We start from the raw sequence: 27,913 nt of genomic DNA, 5'->3' as shown, positions 1-27,913 counted from the left end.
AATAGTCAGTCAAGGACTAGATCAATAGCCATGGCTAATATCATTCTTTCATGGAGGTCCTTAGCGGGCACAAACCGGAACACAGAAAAATACCTGGGCTACAGAGATCTGCAGTGATGGACTCAAAGAGTTCTCTGAGAACTGTCCACTTGGTTTGTGTCTGGATAATGAGTTACAAGTCATAGCAACTTCATCTCTCTAAGGGTCACTCACAACGTCTTTTAAAATAGGATTAGCTTCTCGATGGTTAACAAAACATCGACTACCAGTTGATCTGGCTGAGAATTGTCTGACAGAGGGTTTTTCCTGGGCGAAGGAGGTGGAGGTCACACTAATATGTTCATCAGATGCATTTCTCAGTTCACAGCCAAAAACTGGCTGCCTCAGCCCACACATGTTCCCTGACCGTTCCATTGCTGGCTATTTTGGGGTGGGTGTTCACTCGTTCTTTTTTCCATAGAAAACACTGTCAAACTCTTGGCTTCACTCCAAAGCAGATAACGTGGTTGGTTTCTTGATGTACTTTGAAATGTTTCACAAATGATAAAGCTGTTTCCTTCCCATTTCTAAGCCGCTCTTGCTAATTATCAAGCTCCAAACCAACTTATTTTCCCAATGTGAACAAAACCCTCCATGAGTTTAGAGAAGGTTCTCCCAGCTCTATACATCCCACGTGTTACAGAGGATGGTGCGCCTGGGCAGGACAGAAGACAGCGTGCCGTAACCGATAACCACATACGTGGCTTGGGAGGCAATGTTTTTTGCATTCCACCTACAGATCAAAGGTGAAATCTTGGCTACGTGTAAGTTAGCAGGAATTTTTTTCATCAACTCCTTTGTTGCTAAGATTTTACCAGAGGAATTCACGCCTCCCTGCAACAGGCAAGTTTACTGCCAACAAGAAGTAATTAATGCAAAATCCCTAATTCCTTGTTCAGCATTATTATGAAATATAGTCAAGGTTAAAAAAGAAAACGAAATTACCACTTGCTTGAGAGGGAGGAAAGGAGGTTAAAGTTTAAATTGATTTTTGCTGCTATGTAAAACGGGCAGGAAGGTTCTGCTTTTTATAACAACTGCTCCTTCGCCGAGATATATTTGAGTATAATACTAAACACTTATTTTACCTGGTCATTTTCCAGTGGTACTATCAGCACTGTAGCTTTAAATTCACCAGTTTTCCCTGGTTTGAAGTAATTCTTACAATTGAAACAGAAGCAATTTTACCCCATTTACATCCAGGCATTTTCAAAGCCTGCTGGAAACTCCCTGGGTGTGGTTAACGTGGGTTTAACTTGGCTGGGGCAAAATAAGAATTTGGAAGGTTTTACCTAAATACACATATGTGTTAGTGCTCGGGTGTGGGCAGAGGGGGAGAATTCCCACCCCTGGCAGCAGGCTGCTTTGCTAGGGAGCACGGCCAGGAGCCCCAGCTCTTTCCCAGCACGGCCAGCACAGCAGCAGCTGCTTTAATGGGCGCTGGCAGAGCACCACGGGCATATTGGATATAATAATCCTGAACCAATCACGCCCTAATCTTCCTTTCAAAGAATTACTACGGGACACATTTATTTACCGTGGTGATTTGTTACTTGCACACATTTTCTACTAGCTTTTGCTGTGTGTTCTGATTCTCACTTGTGGACTACTAATTTATGACAGATTTATGCTACTAAAGGGGAAAAAGAAAGTGTTGCAATGCCTAGAGTAGATGCAGTCACCCGTAATTTAAACATCTATTCCTGGGTAAGCAAACATAATGGTTCAGATAGTTCCTTCCCATACTCCTGCTTATTCCCAGTTAGGAGGATTTTTTCAAGTAAAAGCATTACATAAAACCAAATGGCACGCAAATAATATAAAAGCCTCATTCAGTATAATCTCAATATTACAACTATTCTTGCGAATATTTCTGTATTGTATATCATGTTAAAGCCAAAGACTGCTAATAGACAGACTCCTGGGTATCTCTTTTACTGCAAAGTAACCAATCTTGAGAAGATCTGCCTTGAGTATGATTATAGTAACGACATTTTCCCACATGGCTCAAAACCACAACACATCAATATAAATTGCTTTGAAAAAAGCCATATTGACATGAAGTGAGAACCGATGAGTCATGGAAAGTCAAGGTCCTTAGAAAGATTACTTTGCTTCTGAGAGACACAGAGCTCTGAAGTCAGACTAGGTGTTTTATGAAATGGAAGCTCACAAAAGCTCACACGCGAAAACCACAACCGAAAGCGAGAAGGGCTATTTTCCTGACTACAGTTCCAGCATTACTGAGGGGTAACATGAAATTAATGATACACTTGAAGAACGTGCCAGATTTGAAGACTACTCTGAATGGCTGATAGATCCCAAATTTGACTTGCCATTTGCAATCTGATCTTTGAGGCTGAGCGCATTTGTATTGCTTCCTCCCACTGAGCCATCTGTGTGCATCCAGGCAGCATACTGAAACATCAAATGTTATGAAGGGAAGAGATTTGGAAAAGATTCAATCCTCATCTTGAGCATAAAAATCACCTGAGATGGAGGGAGAAGTTATATATGTGGGAGGTAACTTTAAAAGTTGCTGTGCCTGAGGAAGGCATAACAAACTGGTGCTCGTATAGAACTGAGCACTCAGAACAAACAATAAAAAAATAGGCCACTTCCACAACATTTAAGTCTACTTTTAAACCTGAGAAGCTCGTACAGTGTTCTGGAAAGCAAACCATCATGATATCAGATGAATTCTTGATCGGTTCCTAATAAACTGGACAGATTTCATGAGACGGTCAACACGTCTAGGTTAAACTACAATGATATAGCAGTAGTGTATTTAAAACCACTTAAGTGCAGTCAGAAGTGTTCAATTATTTTGTTTCAAATGTGACTTTGATTGTCCTGGAAATTTTTGACTGATTTTTTCATCCAGTAATATTAGGCAGACAGCATCCCACTGCTCAGTTTAAGATGCCCACCTTTAGGAAGGACAAGAATGGAGACTGTTTGAGACAACGTTATACCTGAAGTAGAATAGCTTCCTGTTCTCTGAAGATCTTGATAATTAAAGATGGAAAACCAGACACCATTAACAAGGCCTAAGATTCAATTACTGCAGTTGAGGAATTCTTCCCCTATACTTGGTACTGGATCCTGCTCCTACAGATACACTGGTGTACAAAACACACAGGACAAATGCCTTACAGCTGCTCTGGGGAAGAGAACTTGTTAAATAGAGGACAAACATTCTCCCTGAGGAGGTCTAGTGGAACTAATTTTCTCGGTGCAAGTAGAAAACGAGACCTTTCTGTGGCATTTTCACACACAAGCAATCTGTTTCAGCAATGGATAAACAGAGCTGGCAAAAAGATTATGAACTGGGAATACCAGGGATGTTGTCCTTCACGTAGCAGTTGATACCAATGCCCACTGTTAAGAATCACTCCCTTTTCCCTTTACAAAGCCCTTTGCACCAGAGCACCTGGCTTTCACCAGAAGGCCAGTGATGAGGATCCCCTGGTGCACTGAAACCTTCTCTAGCACAAAACTTGACAAATCCAAGCACCAGCTATACACAAGGGAGGCACCACCAAACCTCTGATCACTTCTGCCTGGAAATTCTGTATGAGTGTTAAAGCTAGTGACAAAACAGACGAGATTTTATTTTTACACGCGGGACTACAAGCTTCCTGCACCTTGTGTTATGCAAGCAAAGCCCCCGACAGCTCCCCCAGCACAACCCTCCTATTTCTGCCTTTCTACTTGCTCACTCATGCTGCTCCTGTTTCCATAGACACCTCAGAGAAGCATGTGGGCAGGTTAGGTTTTCTCGTTTCTCCTTTATGAGAGCATTTTAATAGCCAATTGGAATTTCAGCAACAACAACAAAAAGTCTTGTGAATCCAAAATCCTGGTTTAAGACCTAAAGAAGCCGACGGGTCAATTTAAAGTTCGGAAGAGAAAAGCAGACTTTCTGCCTTACCCCTGTCTGTTCTTTCACATCAAATCCAACTCATGACCTCCACAGTTGCATGCTCCTGAAAAACCTGAGCCACCATAGCTCAACTCTAGCTCACCTGAGATTACATCATACTCTCAGGTCCAAACCATGCAAATATTTAGAAATTTATTTAGACTGACTGGCACCAGTCTCCAGGTTTGGAAATTGAAGCAAATGGGCAGTCAGGAATGATCTCAGGAAACAAGAGCCATCAATGAAAAGCTGAGCAGCTACTCACATGTAGCTTTACAGCACAACCCTAAATTAGGTTTGGTAACCTGGTGCAGAAAGAAGCAGCGCAAACACATACATAGCATTAAGTGATAAGCAATAAACCCCTAGATTACTAGAACACAAACTATTAAATTCAGACACAGGGTGAGCAAGCCTAATTACCAGTACTGTCAGGACCTATCATCATCTTCAACCAACATGAAGAGCATAATCATAAACATGAAGTGACATAATTCAGTCTAATCATACTTTAATCATGTAAGCACCTAAAGGGAATCTTTATGAGCTTCATTATTGAATCTGATCATCTGAGCCTCTAAAACTCTTTAATGTATTTATTCTCACTGCCATGCAAGACAGGGGAGTTCTTCAAGTCCTAATCACAGGCAAAGAACCAAATACCACATGCCACCCAGCACACATAGAGCAGAACTGGGAAACAAACTTCCCAAGACTCAACTCTGACAAAGGACTGTTAACATGCTTCACCTCCCTGTCAGCTGTTAATACCTTGCTCTCAGCTGGTAACCACATGAATGCCAAGACCCATCTTGCTACATGTTGATCGTTATCAGATCCGAACACCAAAGAAACAGGTTGCACAAAAACTACAGTCCAGCCACACAACTGCTTATTTACACAGCTCGAGCGATGTGAAGATAAATTCAACAGCTTGCAACTGCAAATACTGAGTAAGGTACGAAATTCATAGTGCTATATCATTTGTGAGTAAAATTATGCAAGAACACCAAGGAAACGCAAAGCCTCCTGAGTTGGTGAGAAGTAGCTCATACATTGAGAGCATGGCTTCTGGATTATATTAAACTCCAGCTAATCCTGACCACGCAGGGCATTTCAGAGATACAATGCCATAAATTGACAGAAGCAGCTGTGCTGTGCCAGAGACGAGGAGGGAAGCAAAAGCAGCAGGGTACAGGAGGGAGGAACACCAGAGCCCCAATATGCTGACAAGTGTGGACCTCACAGCCCAGCTCCTCAACACCACGCTAGCCAGGACAACGTCAGGTGTCTTCCTGGACTACAAACTGACTGCAGGTACGAATCAGAAGAACTCCAGTTCCTGGCTCTGTTCCCACAAGGAAAGAAAATCCTGGAAGCAAAAAGACTTTTGACTGAAAGAAAAAAGTGCCATAGCCCTTTCCTCTCACAGGTCCCGAAAGGGAAGGCTGACGGCAGCACGGATGTGGAAGTCTCTGCCCTCCCACGCGGGGAGAGGGGCTGCAGAGGACTTCTGGGCTGCACCTGCATGGGCACGAAGGGCGAGAGAGGAACTGGATGTGAGAAGATAAACACTGACATAAACAGGCAGTCAAAGTACACGTGTGAAGGCGTTTAAATGATGAAAATACTGCAGGGATCTCGGGGCAGGTCTGCAGGCGATTGTAAACTGGCCAAGCTGCCGGAGGTTTACACTGGAGTTCTCACAAGACTATAACAATTCATGTGGAAATCACACTGTGAGGAGCTTACCTCCCTCTTTCATACTCACTTGCTTATAGCTAAGTTTCTATCATTTTACTACTCTGTGTCAAGACATGGACAAGACCCCTGGCAACACAGAAAAAGGTTTATAGGAGGTGAATGTCAAGCCTTATAACCACTATAATGAATACAAAAGGCAATGGGAGGAATCTCATCCTAAGTGGGTGAGACAAACATGTAACACCTAATTTATTCTATGCCTAATCTACCAGGTAGAAACATATATCCGCTTAACAAGTGAACATTTAATGTCATCCAGTTTGCTCAGCTGAACAGGCAGTTTGGAGTTAGATTTATTTTAAATCTCTGGTCTTTTGTTCGCATATATCAATGCTAGTTTACATTTATGAACATATTACATCTCCTTTTGTGTACGCTATTTTTTTCAATAGTTTTAAAATAAAGATTTACATAATTACTCTATACGTATTTCACAGACATGAAAGTTAGTTCAACTAGCAATTCATGCTACATCATTCTTTTTAAAACCTTACCACCAATGCTAGAGTTGATATGCCACTTTAGTCTTACTCTGGACATCGTATTACGATTGTCCAGCCTTAAAGTGATAATAAAGCTGACTTTTTTTTTTTTCCTTTCCCAATTCTATACTTTTCATCAGACAAATCAGAAAAAAACAGCTGTAATGGCAATGACTATCACAGCAGCACTATCTCTGTTTTAGAGAAGAGCTGTCCTTCCACCGAGCGAGACGTTGACAGAAACACACGGGCACACAGTAGCCCATCAAACATCCCTACCTGTTTCCCTGGCAACACTCGGAGACCTACACGAAGTGTCTGCATCAAGCAGAAGGAAACTTGGAAGAGAGGAACCATGCCCACACTTCAGCATCGTGTCACTACTACATTTAACAATAAACAAAACCCCCAGAGATAAAAACCACAGGTGAGTGGAAATGGACTACAACTGTATCCCTGGAAGGCTGACCAGGACAGGAGAGAAGCCACGGTTTAGCAGTGCTGAGGGGTTTGACCTCAGTTACGAACTGTAAACCTGTGAAACAAAAAACACCACCAAAAGGCAGCCATAGACATAAAGGTGCTAACCTGTTTTTTCGTTTTATTGTTATCTCCTACGCTCATCGCTGCATGATATATAGTACAGACGGGTCTTGCTCATTTTCTCTTTTAGCCTTTAGCTATACGGCTCAAATTAAATGATTGTTTGCTTAAGTAATAGGCTATGCTGTGTATGGGTCCTAATCAACATGATCAGCAGCAGAACACTGCTGACAGGCACTAGTTTCCCACCCAGAAACAGCAGGATGCTTAGCCCTCTCCCTTTGCTTCTACACACTCTCTGTAGTCTGGGCTTCTAATTAAAATTGCTGTGAAAAACTTTTACAGCTCACCCTTTTCATTCTTGGGAGTCAGAGAACAGACAACTCGGGGTGGTCGCCGTCGCACCAAACAGGCCTTCGTCTCAGCACAGAAACCGCATTTCATGACCATCAACAGTTTGCATAAAGTGCTGCAAACTCATAACACCACAAGAAACTGCAACCCTGGTCAGTATATTTGACTGTTGCTCCTATATTCGCATTTAAAGGGTGGTGAAATACATGTATTTTCAGTGATATATGTATAGATGGATGACTTGCAAGTGAAGGTCAACTTCTGATTCTTCTAGAGGGGAATATAGTACATTTTGGTAAGAAGTTACAAATGTGCCTTTGACTATACATTTTATATTTTTGGAAGGCATATTTAAAATATGTCATATTAATACAACATATTAAAAAACAAGTTGTATTCATTGTTCTTTCACCCATCCCTCTTTTCTATCAGAAGAGAACAGGTAGCATTTAACTTTCTTGATGCCCTCTTCCCATAAATTCAATCCAACTTCTCACCTGTTTTGATTGAATGAGTATCACTCACTAAGATATAGCTATGTGCTAAACTTTCTCAAAAGCCAGTGGGAAAAAACCAACCTCTAATAAACCAAAAATCAAGGAAATAGCCAGCAGACAAATCCCTTCAACTGCTAAAGATCATTCAGGATGAAGCAGCATATATTAGCAAAAGAGAGAACATCAGAACTAATGTGTTACTTGCTTTAGATGCTGTAAGCATCTAAAATAACAAATGAAGACAGAAAATTCACCCCAAAAAAATAGTCAGCAATAACCTAGTACTTGAATAGTCACTGATTACTCTTTCAATTCCTCTATGAGATAACATGATTATCAAGTATACCAATTTACCTGTGGGCATGTCTAAGTGATCTGTGGCCTCCATTAGACTCCCTCTGGACACACCAAATGTATGAGGTCCTTGGAGTGTTTAGGGTTCCTACCCAGAGCACAGCATATTTTACAGGTGGGGAAGCTGAGGTACAGAAGACTCACCCACAAACATACAAGCAAACCCGTGACAGAGTAAACACTAAAATTCAGGAGCCCTTAAACTTGATGTTCATTTCCCTGGGTCCATAATAGACAGGTTACCTATAGCTATCTTGGGAAAAAAAGAAAAAAAAAAAAAAAAAAAGAGAGAAAAGAAAATGAAAGGAAAACTACTAAAGGACCTTCCACTTAGCAACCTCACCTACCATTATAGTAGTTTTCCTATCTTACCATAGAATCAAGTCAAATGCTCCCATAACCACCTAAAACACACTTCATATACCTCTTACTGAACTCCACTACACAGCACAATTCTTCCAGCACAAGCAAATCAAAACCAAGAATATACAACTTCTCGTTCATGCTGAAAATATTACTCTTTTCCTAAATTAATTCCACTTTTCAGTACTATGAATGTGTCTGTGTTTCTGCACATAAGCTAATTGGGAAGGAGACGAGAACAGCAATAGCCTACCAGAAACAGTACATGGATTTACTAGGAAAAAAACTTTATCTCGCATCTTTCTGCAAATGGTTCTTCAGAAGAAAATTAACACATCAGGTCTCTTTGGCACACAGAGTGAAGATAACTACTTCCACAGGAACCGTCCAGTGGGGATGCCAGAGACTCATACTCACAGACTTTCAAGCAAGACCAACTCCAATACTTGAAACAGGACTTCGCCTAACTTGCTTAGAGAAGCGTGATCCAATAAACATGCTATTTTTTTCTGAAGACTGAGAATGTGAAATGTTTTCTGCTTTAAACATTGTTACAGGAAGCAAACACAAGTTAGAACTGCACTCCACTAGGAAACAATATTAGAACCATACAAATACAGGACTCTGCCAAACAGCTGACATTTCAATCCTTCCTCGTGTTCACAACGCAAATAACTCATAGTCTACTTTTGGTGCTAGGGGAGAACAACAGGAATAAGGCAAAAGCACATCGAGGATAGGAGCAGCATAGCAGAATACACAACAGGAAAAATTTCCTGCTTTCCAACCCGCACCCTCAGGCCACACAGTTTCTCCTGCCAAAGGACAAAGGACTTAAAAAGAGAGACATGAACTTAACAACCCCTAATTGTGTTCTCTAGAATTCAGAGACAAAAGACTGGTATGCAAAGCAGAACTGGGTAGAAAACTGCAAATGGGTGATTTTGCCAAGTGAAAACCAAGTTCACACAGCCCTTGCTTTCCACCTTAGAAGAGTACTAAAGCATGCCCTTCCTTGACTTATATGCACTCATAAAACCTTTCAGTAGTTGCATATTACAACCTGTACAAGAGGAATTAAAATTCACCTATTAATTTCTCTGTAGCACCCAAAGTTTGCATCTTTAAACTATGCTATCCTTTCTTGCAGCATCATATAAAGTTGAAAGCACCAAGTGCATTTAGCCAATAATAAATAGTGACATACACTTATAACAGTTGTGTCCTCTTAAAAAGGATTTTGACAGAGAAAAAAGTCCCATAAGAGAAACATAACTCATAACCAGTAATCCTCACAAGGACACAACTAGAATCCCTTAAAAATCCTTGCTAATCACAGCAGTAATGTGAGAATACCAACCTTACAGGGGTCAAGCACTTAATCTGGAGTGCTGCAGATACAAACCAACTTTTCTCAGTCTTCTAGAAACAGAAGAGGTGACCCTCCTACTACTGAATGCTTTTACACAGAATCATCATTATTCTGCATTTCTCCAGTTCCCACAAACTGGAAATGAGAGCTGAAAATAAGGTCTGAGACATGGTTCTGCACCACAGAAGCAGGATTTTGCCTGCAGCATCCCAAATTGTTCTTGCTTATTAGATGTTTATTAAAACCACATACTATGTGGCCATTGGGATTTCACCACAGCAGTTCCTTGGTATACTTTGAAAACAGAGGGAAACATCACATAACACTATGATGACTGCAAAGTCATGCAGTTTCAGGAGAGAATGGCAATATTTTGCTGGTAGTGCTTTGTAATTTCTGGTAAACACCCAATAGTCTCACCAACAATGTGCTACTACCGTGATATCAACCATAAAATGCAGTGTCTTGGTGAGTGCAACTAAACAAGCGACAGTGAGCCATTACACAAAGTCTTAGCAGTGCTTTCCTTCTGCAGGAAGGCTGGACTCTGAGCTTCTGTAACCTTGAGCAGCCAAGAAGACTGGAACTAAGGCGACAACTCTACAGAATAACGAACACAAGTAGGTGTGTATTCAAACTTGTCTACACATGCCAATTCAGACAAGTCTGCATGCAGAGTAACAGCCAGGGCAGACACAGCAGTACATGCAAATGCCATGGGTACTCTCTTTCTCTTTCATGATTGGTGATATTCAGTTTAGTTGAATCATCTGGCAGAAGTGTTTGATTAAAGCTGAGGGAAGATTTATTCATTTGTATAACCAGTATCTTCCATCTCCTTTTTAGTTCTTACGTTTTGATTCCTTTTATTAGAAAACTGGATTAATACAATGATCAGAGCTTACCAAGAGAACAATTAGTTCAGCTCATCTTTTACCTATTGAGTACCATTTAATCTGAAGGTTCTGACTACAAAAGATGTACAAAGTCATTCCATTTTTTTGTGATATTGTCACCAAACATCATGAAGCTGAGAAATGTCAAAGCCAAGATGCTCAGGTAAGTTCTACAGGACTGTTTGAGTCACAGTTTTTCTTTCTCCCTTCATGCTCCACTTCCCCATCTGATCTTGCTGATGGGCAAGGATTTGGCCTAACTGGCTGTGAAGCTGCTGCACAAAGTCATAGTAGAAACATTCAACAAGCTGTTCCTCCTACACTCACCTGCACGAAGGACCCCCAGTTCTAAGTAATACGCTCCCCTTGGGGTCACGCATATAGCAGCTGGTAAGTGATAGTATAAGAGCTTTAATCTCACTAAGTAGCCTATTAATGCTTAAAAGGAGTTACAAGAATGAAGTCATCCTTGAATTCGAGACATGAGTACCTATAAAAATTTTCTTTGGCTATTTATAAAGGGAGGAGCAAGAAGACCTGACAATAACCATCCTGGAGAATATGAGGGGGTATTAAATGCTGCAGTTGCACCTCAGATCATTCTGAAGTGCAACATTTATGCCTCCTTACAGCACAACTGTGGGAAAATTCATGGAGGCTAAGGGTGCAATATTAAATAAATGTACTGTGAAATAATGCCCAGAGCTAGCACTGAAATCCATGTAAATTACAGTCCATTAATAGGGATCACAATCTAGATATATTAAATGCACTTAAAAATACAATATTTAGGCAAAATACAGGATATAAAAATAACTCATTATATATGAAAGGCTAGCTACCGAGTAGACTCTTGAAATTCATACATCTCTTGACGGTAGTTGGCAGGCTTGTAGGAGGGATTAACAAGCACAGAAAGAACTTGCGAACTTCAGAGCTTGAGGTCGTTGTTCGGGAAAGGCTAGGAGGAAATTACCTATTGGCATATTGTTTCAAAAACATTCATTAAAATTAAACTTGAAGGTTTTTTTTCTATAGCACTTGTTACTATGTTTGAAAGGTCTGATGCTATGGGCTTGAGAGGAGTGACTTTTCTACTCTGCAGTAACCACATTTGTGTCCAGATTCTTATTCCACAGCAATAGCATGGCTGGTCATTTTTATTGAGAGAAACTTTGTTGCTTTAACTATGGGATAAAGAAAATATGCACAACCAGCTACCATGGGACAGCCGGCACACCCACCAAAACAACCTTTTTGCGCGCCCACACACATTCATGCTTTAAAACTCTTTACACATTCATGTATAAAACTCTAAGCTAGGACAAATACAACTCGTATGCAAGGCAGGAGACTGGCTGTCACTTTACGGATTCTCAGCTTCCAAAGAAAGAGGTTGTGTTACTGTTCATGTTACAGAAGTCTTCATGCACAAAATGCTTGCCTTTCTCTTCAGCAGCCCATTGAAATTCAAACATGGATTTTAAGAAAAAAGTCTGTAAAAGTCAGTAACTCTTGTCACTTACTTGGCTTAGAGTTAATGACGACATTTTCAGCAGAGTGCTGGGGTGGAAACCTGCAGTTCTCTCCTTGGCCCTCACTGCTGCCATACTCTATGACTTCCACTTGGCCCAGTGGTACGCTCCACTTCAATAAATACCTCTGGCCAGTTGTCACGGCACCACTGCTGTCATAGGATGAGCTGAAAGATGCATAAATTATTGCTGTGACAAGCAACTATGTTTCATGGCATCCTATTTATTATTTTAGCTTCTAAAATCTGCTGTTCATCAGTCCAAGTACCGTGAACAGCTTGAAACAAATGCATGCATCAGGCTGACTTTTGTGATTGACCTTTCCTGGACTGCAAAAAGCAGCTATGCAGGTGCAGATAATCTTGTTTACAAACAGTATAGGACTGCCAATAACAGTCCCTACATTTCTATAACAAAACATAAATGACCATCTTTTGTGATCAACATGCATTTTGACACCCTAATACAAGTGCGCAGGACGATACTTTGGCTCCGTATTTCCCTAATTCTTTTGAAACAGGGCTCAAAAGAAGTAACTGCTAAGTTTAGGGAAGTATGGATGATGGGACCTTTGAATGAGTACCAGCAGTAGGAAGGGCAACGTAACTTCCCAAGGGCTGACAAGCTAACGTTTTTTCCAAGCCCCATGGCTCAGGATGTTCTTTACAGTAGACCTTTGGAACTGCTGTGGCTTCCAAAAGTAATCCCACGTGAGCTACTGCTAAAGGAAGTGTGTATCACAACAGGCATTTCAGAGGAAAGAGCACGCTGAGGGAGCTCACTTGGAATAGAAATGGCATTAATATCCCTTTTTCTTCGTTCCCTTCATTCCCTAATACACATTCAAGCACATACAACAAACATCTATTATAAAGGACAAAAGAGATGTTAAAGTGAACAGAAAAGGTTTACTTCACAGAAAGCATGACTGAAATCGAGACGTCAAATGCTTGAGAGAAATGAGCAAAATGCATTTATTGAGAACAGTACCTAAATGCTGATGTTCAGCTAGTCGGCTACCTATTCACAACACAGTCATAATTTTGTTTCAATGAAGAGGCAAGTATGAACGAAAACCACAAGTGCCACAGCTTAAGTAAATATTTATAAATTCTTCATCTAGTTCAGAAGAATGAAAACAAGACTAGGCAGGACACAGCTGTTCAGTCACTAGGGATAGCATCCATCCTGTCCAACTCCTGCTACTTAAAAGTTAGGTCTCCGGTTCGAGCGGTCATTTAGACTACATGTGAAGAAGGACCTTCTGAGGGTCGTGTACTCTGTAGAAACACATGTCCTCTGCCATCTAGAGAAAATTGGTCTGGAACCAATGGTTCCCATGCTCCTGGGACATCTGACTGTTTCCGTAAAGGCTGGACAAAAGGTGGTTAAGAAAAGTGAGCTGATAAATACTGCGCAGTTACATGTACATGTAAAGAAGTCATGTACAGCTCCAGGGTAAATCTGCAGGCGTGCACCTTGAAAACCGCTGCTGTAAGAACAGAAGCCTAGCTTAGGTAAGATGTCTAACTTCTATACAGCTAAAATGAAGAGAAATAAAGCTCATCCTGCACAAGCTGACCAGGCAAGCGGTAAATTCTATAGCATGCATTTATTTTGAACAAGAACTTCTGGACTGGATACAGGTGTCAAATGTAAAATCTGGCAGATGATTTCCTTCAGTCCCTAACTACATTTTGCATGACAAAGGTAGTTCCATCCGCAGTAAAAATCTGAGCATGGTTCATGAAATCATGGAGGAATCCTAAATCCACACACACAGCTTGCAGGTGGACCCACCCGCAATTGAACAACCCAAGGAAGTCATAAACCTTTTCTTTGCTAGTGAATAAAGTCATTAACTTTTTCAGAGTTAGCAAACCACCATGACAGATGCATGCCCAATTACCATCCCAAAGGAGGTTGCTCAGAACGAGTTAAGGCCCACAGGAACAACAGCGCTGTGATAACCAGAACCATTGACTTAAAAAGGAACCTGGACACTTGGCATAATCATGAACTTTTCACATGGAAAATGAAAACAGACTGCACATTGCCACTTCAGGGACAAATACAGAAAATCCAAGGCAATGATGGTATGGAAGAAGATAAAATATGAATGGTTAAAAGCATTTTTCTTGCAAACAACCATGAGAAAATATCCAGGTGTTGCTAAGGAACTGAAAAATTTGTAAAGGAAAAGAATCACAGGATAATTGACATAAACTTGTTCATTTTCTGAAGTGCAGTTATTACATGGCACTTCTCACTCACTAACACGAGACCGAGCATTCACACAACTACAAAAATATGTACTATATTCACACTTCAGTAATAATCTAAGATATTAACTCATATTATGCTTAAGAAAAGTTGTTCTTGGAAGATTTTAAGGGCCCATATTTCCTCTGTCAGAATGTACATCACAAAGCAATTTATGATACAAGCAACACTTGAATGCGAGTGTGACCTTGGCATACACAGAGGTATAGTAACAGTAATAATGTCAGCCAACTAAAACACAGAGGGCACTATGAAAAAATGCTTTCTTCAAAGCACCTCAGCTTTAATCCTTCAATGTTTGGTCTCAAGAGATAAAAGCCCTTTCCCAGCTGGAACTTTGTTAGTGAGTTCCAGGTTTGTTCTGGCCACACGCATAGCTTTGTGTTTTGTTTCGTTAAATTTGCCAATTGTGTCAAGTTACAGATTTGTGTGTGTGTGACAGTATGAATTTAAGGAAGAAGAGAAAAACATCCTACCTTGGCATGCCTGTGCTCCACTAAACACTAATACGCAGCAATAACTAGACATTATTTCTATCTGCAATCTCCAACTGATGTAGTTTTCTTACAAGTTTAGTCTAAAACTTCCAAACATCAGCAGGCAATTTAGAGGACTGTAACAAAGCTAGTTACTCATTTATTATGACTACTCCTAGAAATCATTAGCCATAGTAAAAACAATAATAATAAAAAAATCTCAGTAAGTGTCCTTTTTTCCAGCTGAAGCTTGAATGATTGTTTAAAAAATATGAATCAAGTCTTACCGAATATTTACTGTTGCACACATCAGCACATCATTTAACATGAAAAGTCGTCGTTCTTTGGTTTTGAGAATTTCTCCTTTATCATTGTAAACTGTCTCAACCATATCATCAGTCCGTATGAGGTATCTGTTTCCACTGCTGAGTAGCTAGATTTTAAAAACAAGCAACAGTGTGTATTATACAGGGTACATCTAACATCCAGTGCTAAAAAGAAAACAAAATACAACGGGTTATCACTTGCCATCCTAGTACAAGTGTTCGCAGGTGGATTTGCCAAGTGAATTAAGCCTCTCTACTCAACTTGCTTTTCATTTAGAGAAACAGTAAATTCTGCTGCCACCAATACAGCCTGCAGGGGGTTTGGTCTTAATATGGAACATAATTGCTCTGAAAATCTTCCACACTGATAGAGGTCCTCTAGCAAAAAAAAAAAAAAAAAAAAAATAGTTTCCACAATTTCTGTGGTTTCCTTCCCTCATCCCTTCTTTCACAGCCCATTTAAGCACTACACATGGTTCCAGCTCTCCCAAAGCAGGAGGTCAGTGTTGGAGGAGGAAAAGTGCTCCTGCCTGCTACGCCCACCCAGGCTCCCAGAAGCACAGCTGGCACGTCATCACAGACTGCAAAGATGATGACATGTAGAAGAGATGCATGGCATGGAAATTCCTCCTGACGTTTGCCTTCCAAGGGCTGAGGATCAGGGCTGCGTGCAAGTATGAATCAACCCCTCACAGGTCAAATATACCTCTGTAGTGGCCAAGAGAACAAAGTGGTCCATAACTCACTCGTTTCCTATCCACCCACCTCCTTCACCACTTGTTTCACCCTGCCTGGCATTGTTCCACTCTATATGCAAATATTAACCCACAAGGCACACAGGGCCCTGTGTGATTTGGAGTTACTATCCACGTATATATCAATTCATCCTCCCAGTGCATAACATAGAAGATTTTACAGTCAGTATCAACTGACAAAAGGAAATGTGGACCACTTCTTAAAAAGCACATTCTGTGTCTTGAACTCCTTCAACGATTTGTAGATGATTAGTAGCTGCTTCGAGAAGCAGGAGTATGAGAACTAGAAAAGAAAGTAAAATGTCTGAATCCACTTTCTTATGCACTTAGAATGGAAATGCTGTTCCAGTACAACAATAAATTCAGTATCCCATTTCTGATAAATAACACAACACAAGTGTGTTCTGGTTTATTATTTTCCTAAAAACTATGCTTTTATGCATCACAAAAACACCCCCACATTCCTTGCACTCCTTCAGCATGTCTCCATTACTCTATCCCAGAATGAGTCCAAAGTATAATCATCTAACTTCATGAAAGCAATAACTGAAGCATTTATGCCCCATCTCATGGGAAAGGAGGAACCATTTATTATACAAGTAAGACAAGCATACAAGTACAGATAGCTACTAACAAACTCAAACGAAGAAGATTGTTCCTTCCTTCCTATGGAACGTCTTCTACAGTTCTTTAAAGACATTTCTATGGTATGATCCAAAAGCATGAATGAAACAGAGTGGGATGTTCCTTAGTCCAAGGAAGATTTGGGACACATACAATAGCACATCTTGAACTGCTCCATAGTTGGAATCACTGCAGTATAAGAAACGGGTTCCTTTCTTTATACAGCAGTAATTCCTCAGTTCTAGGATAAATTAAAAGTTGAATTTTTCCCATGCAGAAAATGTGCACAAGACTTTACTATACAGTATTATTTCCTACACTGCCACGGAACACCAGTACTGCTGCTGCTATTTCAGCATGTTGCCTGCTCCAGCACACAGTGGTTTAACCAGTGAGCATGTTCAGTCACGGAGGCGGGTCACATCTCACATCTGCCACTAGAATGACACCATGTTGTTGAGCTCTACGAAAAAAACCCACAGGCGCCTCTTTGGTGTCCATTTTAGAGATTGCTCAAGGCCCAGAAACTAACTCTTCCATCACACATTCCTACTTTCCTAACCTTGTTCAGATAACGTTCGTTCATTGCTTTTGCTATTTGTTTTATTTCACAGCGCTGATCCGCATCCCTTTTCCTTTCATTTAACTTCTCTGCCAGTGTTTCGAGTTCCGTAAGAGCCATCTGTAGAGGTAATCTGTCGGGATGTCCTTTATTAGTGTTCTTCAACATGTCCTGAGGGGAAACGATAAAACAAAACAAAAAACAGATTTCATTTCAAAGTCAAGTTCAAAAGATTACAGGATGTAAAGCTACCACTACATTCTTTACCCGAGTACTACTAAAAAATAAGACGAATGAACACCTAACAAATATTCAGACAGCACATTGCTTGCTTTCCTGAATATTTGAATAGTTCTTAAAAAAGATACTGAATGGGGTCACATATAGCTTATCTACAGGATGAAAGTACAGAGAAAGAACTTGTAAATAAATGTAAAAACTGCAAATGTGAATATAAATAAAAAAGATGCACATCAACATCAAACACAATTTGAAAACCAATATTATAGTATAATATGTAGGTGTCCATAAACAATGATTTAACATTAAACTTTCGGATATTTTTATCTCCGTTACTGCCATTATTCCTCACTAAAACACTGACAGTATGCTCATCCCGAAGTAGAAGACATTACTTACTTTCTCTCCTTTCCCACAGTGCTTAAAAATCCCTACGTGCTCCTGCCGCAATAAACTCCATCTCTTCTGCTAACTTAAAAACTCTCACCGAGGCTTCCTACTCACGTGCTCCTGCCCCCTACCTCTGCTCCTTCTCCCACACTAATTCCCGGACCTGCATCCCAAAGGCTGCGCTCCTCTGTGCCACCTGGAAAATACAGCTAACTTATAATGCCCACTGGGATAGACCTGCCGTGGTCTGGAAGGAGTTACAAACAGTGTAAGTCGGTCTGGAGCAGGTCTACACTGGGGAACTGTGCTCTTCCTGCAGCTCGACTGCCTGTTCAGATGAGATCCAAGGACTCCCTGTCAAATCCCCAGTCTCCATGGGAAGGAAAACAAGATGCTGCAGGCCAGAAGGAAGCTGCAACACACTCAGCAGGTCCTGTGAGCCAAGTAGCCAGGGAGAGAGTGAGATTTTGCTCTATGTCCCACATATGTTCTGAACTATCCAAGGCATGAATGACATCCTCTTCTATTTTTCTTAAATGGAAAGTAATGCCACAAAGTTCCCAGTGGTGTTTTGAAATGTTTTTAGCTAACAAACTGATAGGAACAAGTAGCACATTTGAACTACAGCTTTACTGCAAAGTGGCTTACCAGTTAAGTCTAACCTAGCAAGTAATCTAAAGTAAATCTAGTTTTCGAAGATTTTCCCGCAGTATATTTACTGCCTGTCCCTGCAATCAGACTACAAGATCAGCACATTATGATGCACTGAAATTTTTTCTTTATTTCCCCATGATCCAGTGGTCACTACTATTGCAGCGTGCTCCTCCAGCAGAAAACAGCTACCATGCAATCCCACAAGCAAACCATGTAAGAATGCAACAAGAGCATCCCTTTGGTAAATATTATTTACCTGCAATAGTAGAATGAACTGCGGAAAGCGCTGGATAGGTTTCATCATTAAACCATACAGTGTAATTCGATCAGGGCTTGACTCCTGGCACTGCTGCAATGCAAGAACGCCACGCTGTTTACTACCATGAGCGTATTTCCATCAGTTGCAGAATGAAAGGAAAACATTTCCCAAAAATTCTTCTACATCATTCACATTGATTATAACAGTGGTAAAGATTCCATTTACTATAAAGATTTCATTATTTCATTTAAAAATATTAATTTTTTTTTAAAAAAAATCACTATTAAAATGATGGCATGTCACTGAACTGAAATCTCCTTAAGTAAATACAGCCGGGATAAAGTCACAGCAGCAATGCAGCCCCCATGTATATAGTGATACAGCACATTCAAGTTTTTTACATAAGCAGTGCACTGAAACATCTGCTTAACTTCAAGCACAACAAAGGGAATGTACTTGTTCAAGGTCTTAAATTTGAAAAATGTAAGTGATCTCATGCTTTACAGTCTGTAATTTACTATTGCTGCTTTGTTTCTTGGGGCTAAGAGACTATAAATCTCTAACTACCTATGTGTTTTTAAGAGGAAATCTAAGGAAAACATCATAATCTCAGTGCTATGCAAGCAAAAAGACATTTTCATTTTCTTTATTAAAAGAAACTAAGGAAAAGGACATTGATTTATGTTTGGAAAGAAAAACATAAGAATCTATTATTTTGGTTATCAGGACTGGCAGATAAAACCAGACAAATTTCATTTGCATGTGCAGAAAAGCTCTGTTTGTATAAGATATTTCAACGTTTGGAAATATTTTGGCCAGAATCACAGCTAACCCAAAATAAGGAGAGTAGAGGAAATACCCCGTATTAAAAACAAGCCAAACCAAACCAATATTAAACTGGTGTTGTGCTTAAATTGCTATTCATTGCTACAACTATCAGCTTCATGACAATTTATTTCCATAATTAATCTCCACAAGCATTTTTTTTTTTTCCCCAAACAGCATTAGTGAAGATTCTGGTCTTCATTGCTGGTGGGCAAACAAAACACAGGAAGGTACAGAAATGTCTGCTGTCATCAGAGTTTGGCTGTGAGTCCGCAGCTCTGAGTAGCACCAGTGCCGGCACTGGCAAGGAGCGATGAGAGGTGTAAGTTATGCCTCTGTTGGGACAACGAGTTTTTAACAGTGTCAGAGGCATGAAGTGACTCTATGCTCACTACAGAGTCTGATCTTTGTGGTGCCCAAGGCTTCCAGAATGTAATCCTGTGTAGCGCTGGCCACACTCCAAAAAGTTGTTAGTTAATTTTAAGATCTGAAGACAAATTAGGAATCAGCCCCCTCTAGGCACCCTAAGAGCTTCACAATTCAGTTTGCCTAGGGCACCCAATTTCAGTGTTTGGTGGACCACCGCAACAGACCTGACAGGGTGACAGTTCCGACAGCCACAACTCGATCCAGGACTCTTGGGGAATGGGACAAGCAGAGCTTCCAGGCTCTCAGCAGGGTCTCAGACAGCCTAAAAACCTTGCAGTGGATTTTGTGTACCCTCTGTAAGGTATCAGCCCTAGGGATTTGCAATTCTACTGCATGTACCAGGCTCTCCATCAAGGTAGTATGCATTCTGCACAAAAATTTTCAATTTCAGCCCCAAATTGGAAACATGATTTTCAAAGTACTAGGAAATTGTTGTGGAACAAATCTAGTTACACTGCTCTGCACAATACAATAAAGAAGTCAGAAGCAAAATAAATCCCAAATAAGAGGTCTTATACGGTGAACTATTATTTGAAGCTCACCTGATACAAAAGAATCCCAACGTCTTGACAAGTACAGTCAGGCAAACACCAATAAACTGATCTGAACAACAACAAAACTATTCCACGCTTCAAAATACATCCTAGATCTCACATCATGTTGTTATTCTGAAAATACAGTAGTGGAAGCGAATTCTCTGGGGTTTTTTTGTGCCAAACCCATAAAACATAAAAGCAAAGGCCACAAAGACAGTCATGCAATATACAGTATCAGCAGTCAAATTTCCTCCTAACTTATAATTTATACTGTCTTATTTATAACATAGGCCCAGTTGTTTTAAGATTGAACGAACTCACCTTTAAGAAGTCTAAAAAGGCAGGTTTGGTGGCACATGTTTTCTTCAGAATCCCTACTGCTGTACTGAAGTTGTTTACATATTCACTGTATGCATCCAATACCATAGATTTAGAAAACTGAAAAGATAAAAGGGTAAATCTTAATTAGAAATACAAAAGATCCCTGAAAGTATAACTATCTAGACCTCTGACCATTAAGGACTCGCCTTGCTCAGAGCTAAGGGTTTTGCTTGGCCTAGTGCTGGATCTACAGAAATACTGGTGATGTCCAAAATATTCTTTCTGTAGAAGACAGGTTGGAAACCTAAAGATGTAACAACTGTGAATTACAAAATGTATATTTACAGAAAGAGCTTCATCTTCGCTACAACGCTAGGGCAGAGCCTGAGGACTATGGGCAGAGGGCATCCACTGAGATTCAAAGTGGCTGCTGGAATCCCCTGATCATCTCACTGCTGCCTAACTTCCAGATTTGGTGAACGAGGAGAAGTTCCAGGGCCTTCATGCCCCATCTTCAGCTGGTAAGGGTTTATCAAGAAAGCAGACAGATTGTGTGGCCTGCAAACAAGGGAAAGATCTCTGCCCATTGCCGCCTTGGTAGTTTTATCCCTCTTCTGCAGAGGTGGTCTTATTAACACTACCTAATTTGCTTCAGGCAAAACCAGACAGGTTTGCTTTAAACAGCAAATCTTTAGCAACTCTTTCATTTTGACTGAAATGGGGTCAAAGCACTCAGAGACACAGATCCCAGCTCTCTTACAGGAGGCATGAAAAGGGGATAATTTCCAGCAGCTGAGTGGCAACAAAACCAAGCACTCAAACCAGTAGGTAGGCAGCCTTTTCCAGCCACACACTCATCGTGGGAAAAATGTCTTTCTATCAATCAAGGCCACTTCTTGTTTTCTCTAATTTAAAGCAGTGGCTAGTTCAGTCCTTTACTGGATGGATTTCCTTTAAGGGTGGGATAGTGTTTTACAAATACTCTTTACCTGTGCCCCAGGCTCAGTTAAAACCCAGGAATTCAGGACACCACCAACCATGTGTTTTCTACTCCCAAACAACACACTATGTATGATTACCTACTTTTTAAGCGATGCTGAGCTTCAATCTCACCTTAATTTTGGTGGTTTTGGGAATCTCTATCTTCTCAGAAAAAGGAACTGTTTACTTAAATGTCTGAAAGCTTGATCAAAGCCTGAAAATTTTGCCCACAATCCTTTCACATCTGCCAACCAAGCTGAAGACCTGTGTTGGTGTCAGTGTCCTTACCAGGATGGTACATACATACTCTCATAGTCACCACAGGCATTGGAGAACATGGGAATAAAGTGGCCAAGTTAGACAGAAAGAGATGGAGATGCAATAACAAGCCTAAAACAAAAACAGATTATCTGTTCAGATGCATTTGCTTACTGAAGCAACAAAGACATCACCGATCATTTCAACAGAGTCCCACTCAGAAACACGACTCGCCAGTGCAATCTGAAACATCGAATGGCACTGAAGAATTTCCTTAATTCGGTAAAAGACCATTTTGAGTTTTCTTTCACTCAATAATTTTGGTTCCATATCTGAAAGGGGCTTCTCATATTGCTGTGGGGAAAAAATACATAAATAGATTTAAACAAACCAAAAAATGGGTCTTCTACTAGTAGAAAAAAACAACTTATGTAACTGTATACACACACACAAAAATCTCTAAGCATTTGGCATGAAGCATCTGTAGCAAAATCTATGTGAGTCATACTACAGATTTTTTAAAGATTTGATTATTTGTCAAATTTCCAAATTATAAAATGCAACAGATATTAAGGTACCTCCAGGATTCTTTTGAGAGCATCCACGTAATTCTTCTCACTGTCAACTACAGAGCCCAAAATATACCTTCTCACAACCTGTTGAAGAAACAAAGTTTTGCCTGAAGCTCTAATCAGGTAACACATTCATCATAGTGGGGAACGCCAATAATAAAATTCTCACGTTAATAAGAAATAAGAAACACAAAGCAATTTCAATACTGGAACTGCAATAAAATAATACTGTACCTCTTAAAAAGTAATTACATTTACTATTACTCTAAAATTATTTATTTTAGAGAACACAACAGTTATTGTATCTGTATCTATAATCTTTGCTGGCTGTTGAAATTCCAAGCTTTACTTTTGAAACTTGTCTTTTAATTTTAGATGTATAAATTTAGGCATTAATATAAATAATAATAGGTATAAGATGATGTTGGCTACTTCGGTGAATTGGTGCAACAAAGTAAGTAACCAGTTTTCAAAATCAGTCTTATCAGTCTTCAAGATTAATTTTCTTTTTTTCATACGTTTTATAAATGTATTAGGAGTAACCGTAAGGACAAACAAGCAAACATTAATTGCCTTTTTAAGGTAAGGTTGTATGAATTGTACCACTGAGAAAGTATCTAAGTCAGTCAGCATTCTTTTTTGAGCATTACCACGTGTAAGCGAAAACCCTGTCTCATTTATATTCATATCCATTGACAGAGTTGTAAGATCTTCAGGAAATGCTACCATATTTCATATTTACAAACCACAGGCTATTTATCACACCTCCTTCTCCACCTCCTGCTTCTGTAATTCAGCTGAAATGCACTTTATATGCATATGCACCATAACAGGAAGGACTGGGGAACCGATCTGGTTTAAAATGTAAACTTCTAACTGATTTTAAGGATTTGTTTTCACCCAAATCCATTTCCTAATCCAGCTCATGCCAGGGTTTTCAAAAGCTGGACTCTGAGGGCAAAGACAGCACAAGGGCAGGATCAAACCACTCCTCACAACTACAAGGAAACGCAAAACTGTTTTTTTGTTTTAACAACAGCAACTCTTTTGCTGTTTTAAGCTAGCCTAAATGACTATGAAACTCGAGTTTCAGACATGCTTCTCTCTGCTCCTGATCCCCACAGCCTCCTGCCTCCTCTGCCATGGTTGCCTTCAATTCTCCACACTTGTATTCTGCATTATTACGTTAACTGCAGGTTACGTGAGGATTTTCTTTCAAGTACTGGCATTTCAAAGGAAGACTTCAAAATTATCTGAGGCCTTGCTTAAAGATATATACAGTAAAATTAGTTGTGTCTAACTTGTGTTTAGAATGGATTTAACAGCATCCTATTTGGTATAATGTATCAGCTGCTCTGGTAAAGGATACTAACTCCACTTTTAGTCACAGTTCATTCTTCTGAAAAGAATAAACATCTGTAGAAAATGTTTTTTTCAGGCTCTATAATACACAGAATAGATATTTAATAGTGCCTACCGGTTATTGCAATAGATACACACAAATTACAAGAGGCTTGCATGCAAGTCTTACATTTATATTCACATTTTTGCTAGTAACAGTAGCATACAAACAGAAATAACTTCTCATAAGAATTCAGGTCTCAGTATTAAAAGGAAGCAAAAGCTATCGTGACCGAGACCCAACCCCGCACATAGTATTTAAACAGTCCCTAGGTTTTAACCAAAACCTATCGTGCCACCTGCTGTTTAAAACAAGCACATTCATAAAGTCAATTTATTCGTGGCAGAGCAGGCCAGGTTGGAAGGGGCTTCTGCCCTTCACCCCCCCCAGCTGGGATGCCCAGGGCTGCTGTGCAGTCTGCTGGCCCCAGCCCGTGCCGTGGCACAGGGTCACTCCATCCTGGAGTCAGGACTTGGGTTGGCCCCTGTTGAACTGCTCAAGTGGTTCCTGTCAACCTCAGCCCACCAAAGCCACGCTGACCAGCAGCCCCACGCTCCCACACACGGCCTGCCGGTTCGGTATCGCTGCCAAACGTGCACCACAGCCGGTATCCAGATCGTTAATAAAGGCATTAAACACCACGGGCCCCGTATCCCCTCCTGAGGGACAGCCCTAACACTGGCTACCTACTGGACCTTGTACCATGGGCCACAATCTTCTGAGCATGGTGTCCTTGACTGTTTTCCACCCACCTTCTAGTTCACCCATACAAATTCCCTCTCACCTATACGGCTACAAGGGTGCTTCAGGAGACTGCTGAAGGCCTTGCGAAAGCAGAGGTAAATGATGTCCTCTGCTCTCCTCTGTCCACAAGCCACTCACCTCAAAAGGACTCAAGCTAGGCAGGCACAAATGGACTCTGGTCCATCCATGCTGACCGTTCCCAATCACCCTCCTGTCCTTCCAAATCCAGGAATAGCTCCCAGGAGCATTTGCTCCATCACCTTCACAGGGACTGAGGTGAGGCCAGCCTGGATCTTGCTCTTCTTGAGGATGAGAGTGTGACATTTACTTTTCTCCAGTCTTTTGATCACTGCGATCTCAGACGATAGAGAAAGGCCTTACCCTCAGCACCCTTAAGTCCATCCCATCTGGCCCCAGGGACATCTCTATGTCCAACCAGCCTCAGTACTCCCTAACTGTGGTAATGCTCCCCTCCAGCAGGACCAGCCTTGAGGCTCAGGGCCCTCAGAGGCCCAAGGACAAACCTCACCGGTAAGAGTTGAGGCAAAGGTGGCACCGAGTACCTCCATCCTGCAGTGCCCCTTGTCACTAGGTCTTTGCCCCATCAAGCAGCACCTTCCTTTTGCTGCCAATGTACATAGAAGAAATTTTCATCGTTGCCCTTCACACCTCACTAGCTCCAGCTGAGTTTTGGCTTTCCTATCTCCATTCCTGCCCACTTGGGCAGCTCCTCATGGGTAGATAAGCAGCGCACAACATGACCTACACAACAATTACTACTCCGCTCCACACTACTCCGCTTTTTCCAAAAGAGGGTACATTTATTTTTAATTACCCCTCAAAAAAAACCCACAATGAAACTCTCAAACCTTTATATAGAAAGAAGGAAAAGACAGCATTCAGACTGATGCCGAGATCTTACATTATAATGAAATCTTACAGTGATGTAAGACAGTTTGTTAGTTGCACTGTTACAAGATTAGCCCTTCCCTGTGCTAAACACATCAGAAAAATAAACCTCACCAAGCAAATCAAAAAACTTATACCACTCTTCTCAACTGCCCCTTAATTTGTTCTTTTTCTTATTTTCTGACGGTACCGACCAACTCATGACTTGATACCACAAGAAGCTAAAAATTCTCATATAGTTATTACTTGTCATAACAATACAGTAACATGAACCCACAAGATTTATTTTCAGCTGAAATTTCTAACTGATGCCAATTTCAGTGGTTTTTGAAGTGGTTTCCACAGTGACTACAGACTTTGAGGTAGAGAAGAGCAAAGTATACTCTTCTGTAGACTTGACTTTATTGGGGACAAGTTTTTTGTAATCAGAAGAAACCTTAAGATTAGAGAGCATACAGGATATTTATATTTACATTTAAAATAGGAATTGTGGAGCATCTGGAACAATGTCTTCTGACTCAATAAAAATACTTAAACTCTTTTCTTCTTCATTCAAAACCATCACATTCAGTTTAAGAGTTCAGGTAGTGAAACAATATTATTATTATAGATAATTTTACAATGCAAAACAGCATTTTGCATCTCTGGCTGAATTCAAGACTGATGCAACTACATGCACACACATCAATTTTCAAAAAACTACTTATTCAGTTCTGAAGTTCATGTCCACTTAATTTACGTTAAACACCAGTATGTTTGAAGAGCAAGGCACCTGGGAGCCGTTGATGTAGGGCAGAAGGGGAGGAAAAACAAGCAGAAGAAAGTGTTTCCAAAAGCCTACTACCTGCTGCTGTGATAATCCTTCAGGCATTGGAGTCATAATTGCTTCTGTATGCATACAGTCCACATCAATAAATAAATTTAGCTCCTCTTCTTCCAGACATGATGATCTATGATCTAAAAATAATTGAATAATCAAAATGTCAACTTTTACAACATGTAGATTGAAAGAAGAAGGAAAAAAAAAAGCAAAGATCCTATCATCCAAGCACAGTAATTACACAGCAGTCTTATTTTTGCTTACCAAACAAAAGAAATTTCCCAGCACTTCTGTATCACCTGTGAAATCACATAATGTGAATAATTCTGTGCTCTAATACAGAACATCTTTCAAAGGTATCTCAAAATCCTAAAACCCACACAGCAGGGGACAGTCTATGCATCTTTTGCTTGAGCTTTACTCTCTCTTCACAGCCAGGAGAAGAGGGCTGTCCAGAGTGCAGGACATGACAACACTGGGGTTAAAACACTGCAGCTCCAGGGCCAGCAGGTTTGAAATAAATGACCTTTGGGAAGAAATTAAACACACTCATAACAAGATCCAGCTTAAAAAATTCCATACACCCTTCCATAACCAAACTAAATTAAGTAGTACTAAAATGTACCAAAATGATGGTTTTGGTCAGAAATGCAAGCAAGGAATTCTGTATTGCTCCCTACATACTAATTTTATGCAAAAAGCACCACCAAAGTGCAGTGATAGGTGGCAGTACGCAGCCAGCCAAACAAGCAGACACAAGCAAAGGAGAGATAAAGAAAGAACAGTATGAGAAACCGTGTCTTAGAACAAAACAGGAAGCAAGGGAAGCAGATCTGTTGGCTGGGAGGAACTAATGAGTTTATTCATCCAATTTGTCATTAGCTCCCTGCTGATTTGGTAAGTAGCTAAGGGATTAAACCATCCACAGGTACCCGTGTCTGCTACCTAACCTCTGGAAACGTAAAGAGGAATGCCAGGTCCACACTGTAACACTGCCCTGCTGAAGCAGATTGTTTTCTCCTGTGCAACAGCAAGAAGTTGAGGACACGTTTTTGATCACTAAAGTTTGTGCAAATAACTTCCTATTTTCTGTCTGTGAATCAGGTAAGCTCAGAAGCAATCAGAGGCAAAGAGAGGGATGTTAAGATGTGTGCTGGTCCTTATGGATAGGGTGCAGCTTTACGTTAGCTCGCTCACTAAAAACATCTTGTCCCAGTCTTGTGGTTTAAGCTTCCTAAAATTGTAGTTTTATAAGCTCTGAAGTTACAACCATTCAATTAGTTGGGCAGAGACTTGAGCAGAAAGACATACTACCTCTCAGACTTATTCTGAAGACAAAATAAGTTTGTATTCGGTTACTACCCCCCACCTTTTGCAAAAATTAACTGTGGACTGCTGCTGCTGAGGCTCATGACAGAGGGCT

The 27,913-nt window shown here is 40.5% G+C and overlaps 1 protein-coding gene across 1 annotated transcript in view; it reads right to left on the bottom strand.

Annotated features, from left to right (window-relative positions):
• Positions 1 to 27,913, bottom strand: part of ARHGEF10 (Rho guanine nucleotide exchange factor (GEF) 10) — a gene marked incomplete at its 3' end in the record, with an annotated part of 48,189 nt that overhangs the window by 7,038 nt on the left and 13,238 nt on the right. Inside the window, exons 10-17 of the mRNA XM_009698974.1 lie at positions 26,515 to 26,627; positions 22,622 to 22,699; positions 22,218 to 22,397; positions 20,805 to 20,921; positions 18,691 to 18,783; positions 17,151 to 17,321; positions 15,171 to 15,316; positions 12,116 to 12,291 (exon numbers count right to left, since the gene is read on the bottom strand). Coding sequence (XP_009697276.1) covers positions 12,116 to 12,291; positions 15,171 to 15,316; positions 17,151 to 17,321; positions 18,691 to 18,783; positions 20,805 to 20,921; positions 22,218 to 22,397; positions 22,622 to 22,699; positions 26,515 to 26,627 — 1,074 coding nt within the window. The remainder of the gene's footprint in view (positions 1 to 12,115; positions 12,292 to 15,170; positions 15,317 to 17,150; positions 17,322 to 18,690; positions 18,784 to 20,804; positions 20,922 to 22,217; positions 22,398 to 22,621; positions 22,700 to 26,514; positions 26,628 to 27,913) is intronic.

The sequence above is a fragment of the Cariama cristata genome, unplaced genomic scaffold (genome assembly GCF_000690535.1).
Source record: "Cariama cristata isolate BGI_N322 unplaced genomic scaffold, ASM69053v1 scaffold4724, whole genome shotgun sequence".
Lineage (NCBI taxonomy): Eukaryota > Metazoa > Chordata > Aves > Cariamiformes > Cariamidae > Cariama > Cariama cristata.
This window is presented reverse-complemented; position numbering and strand designations above follow the sequence as displayed.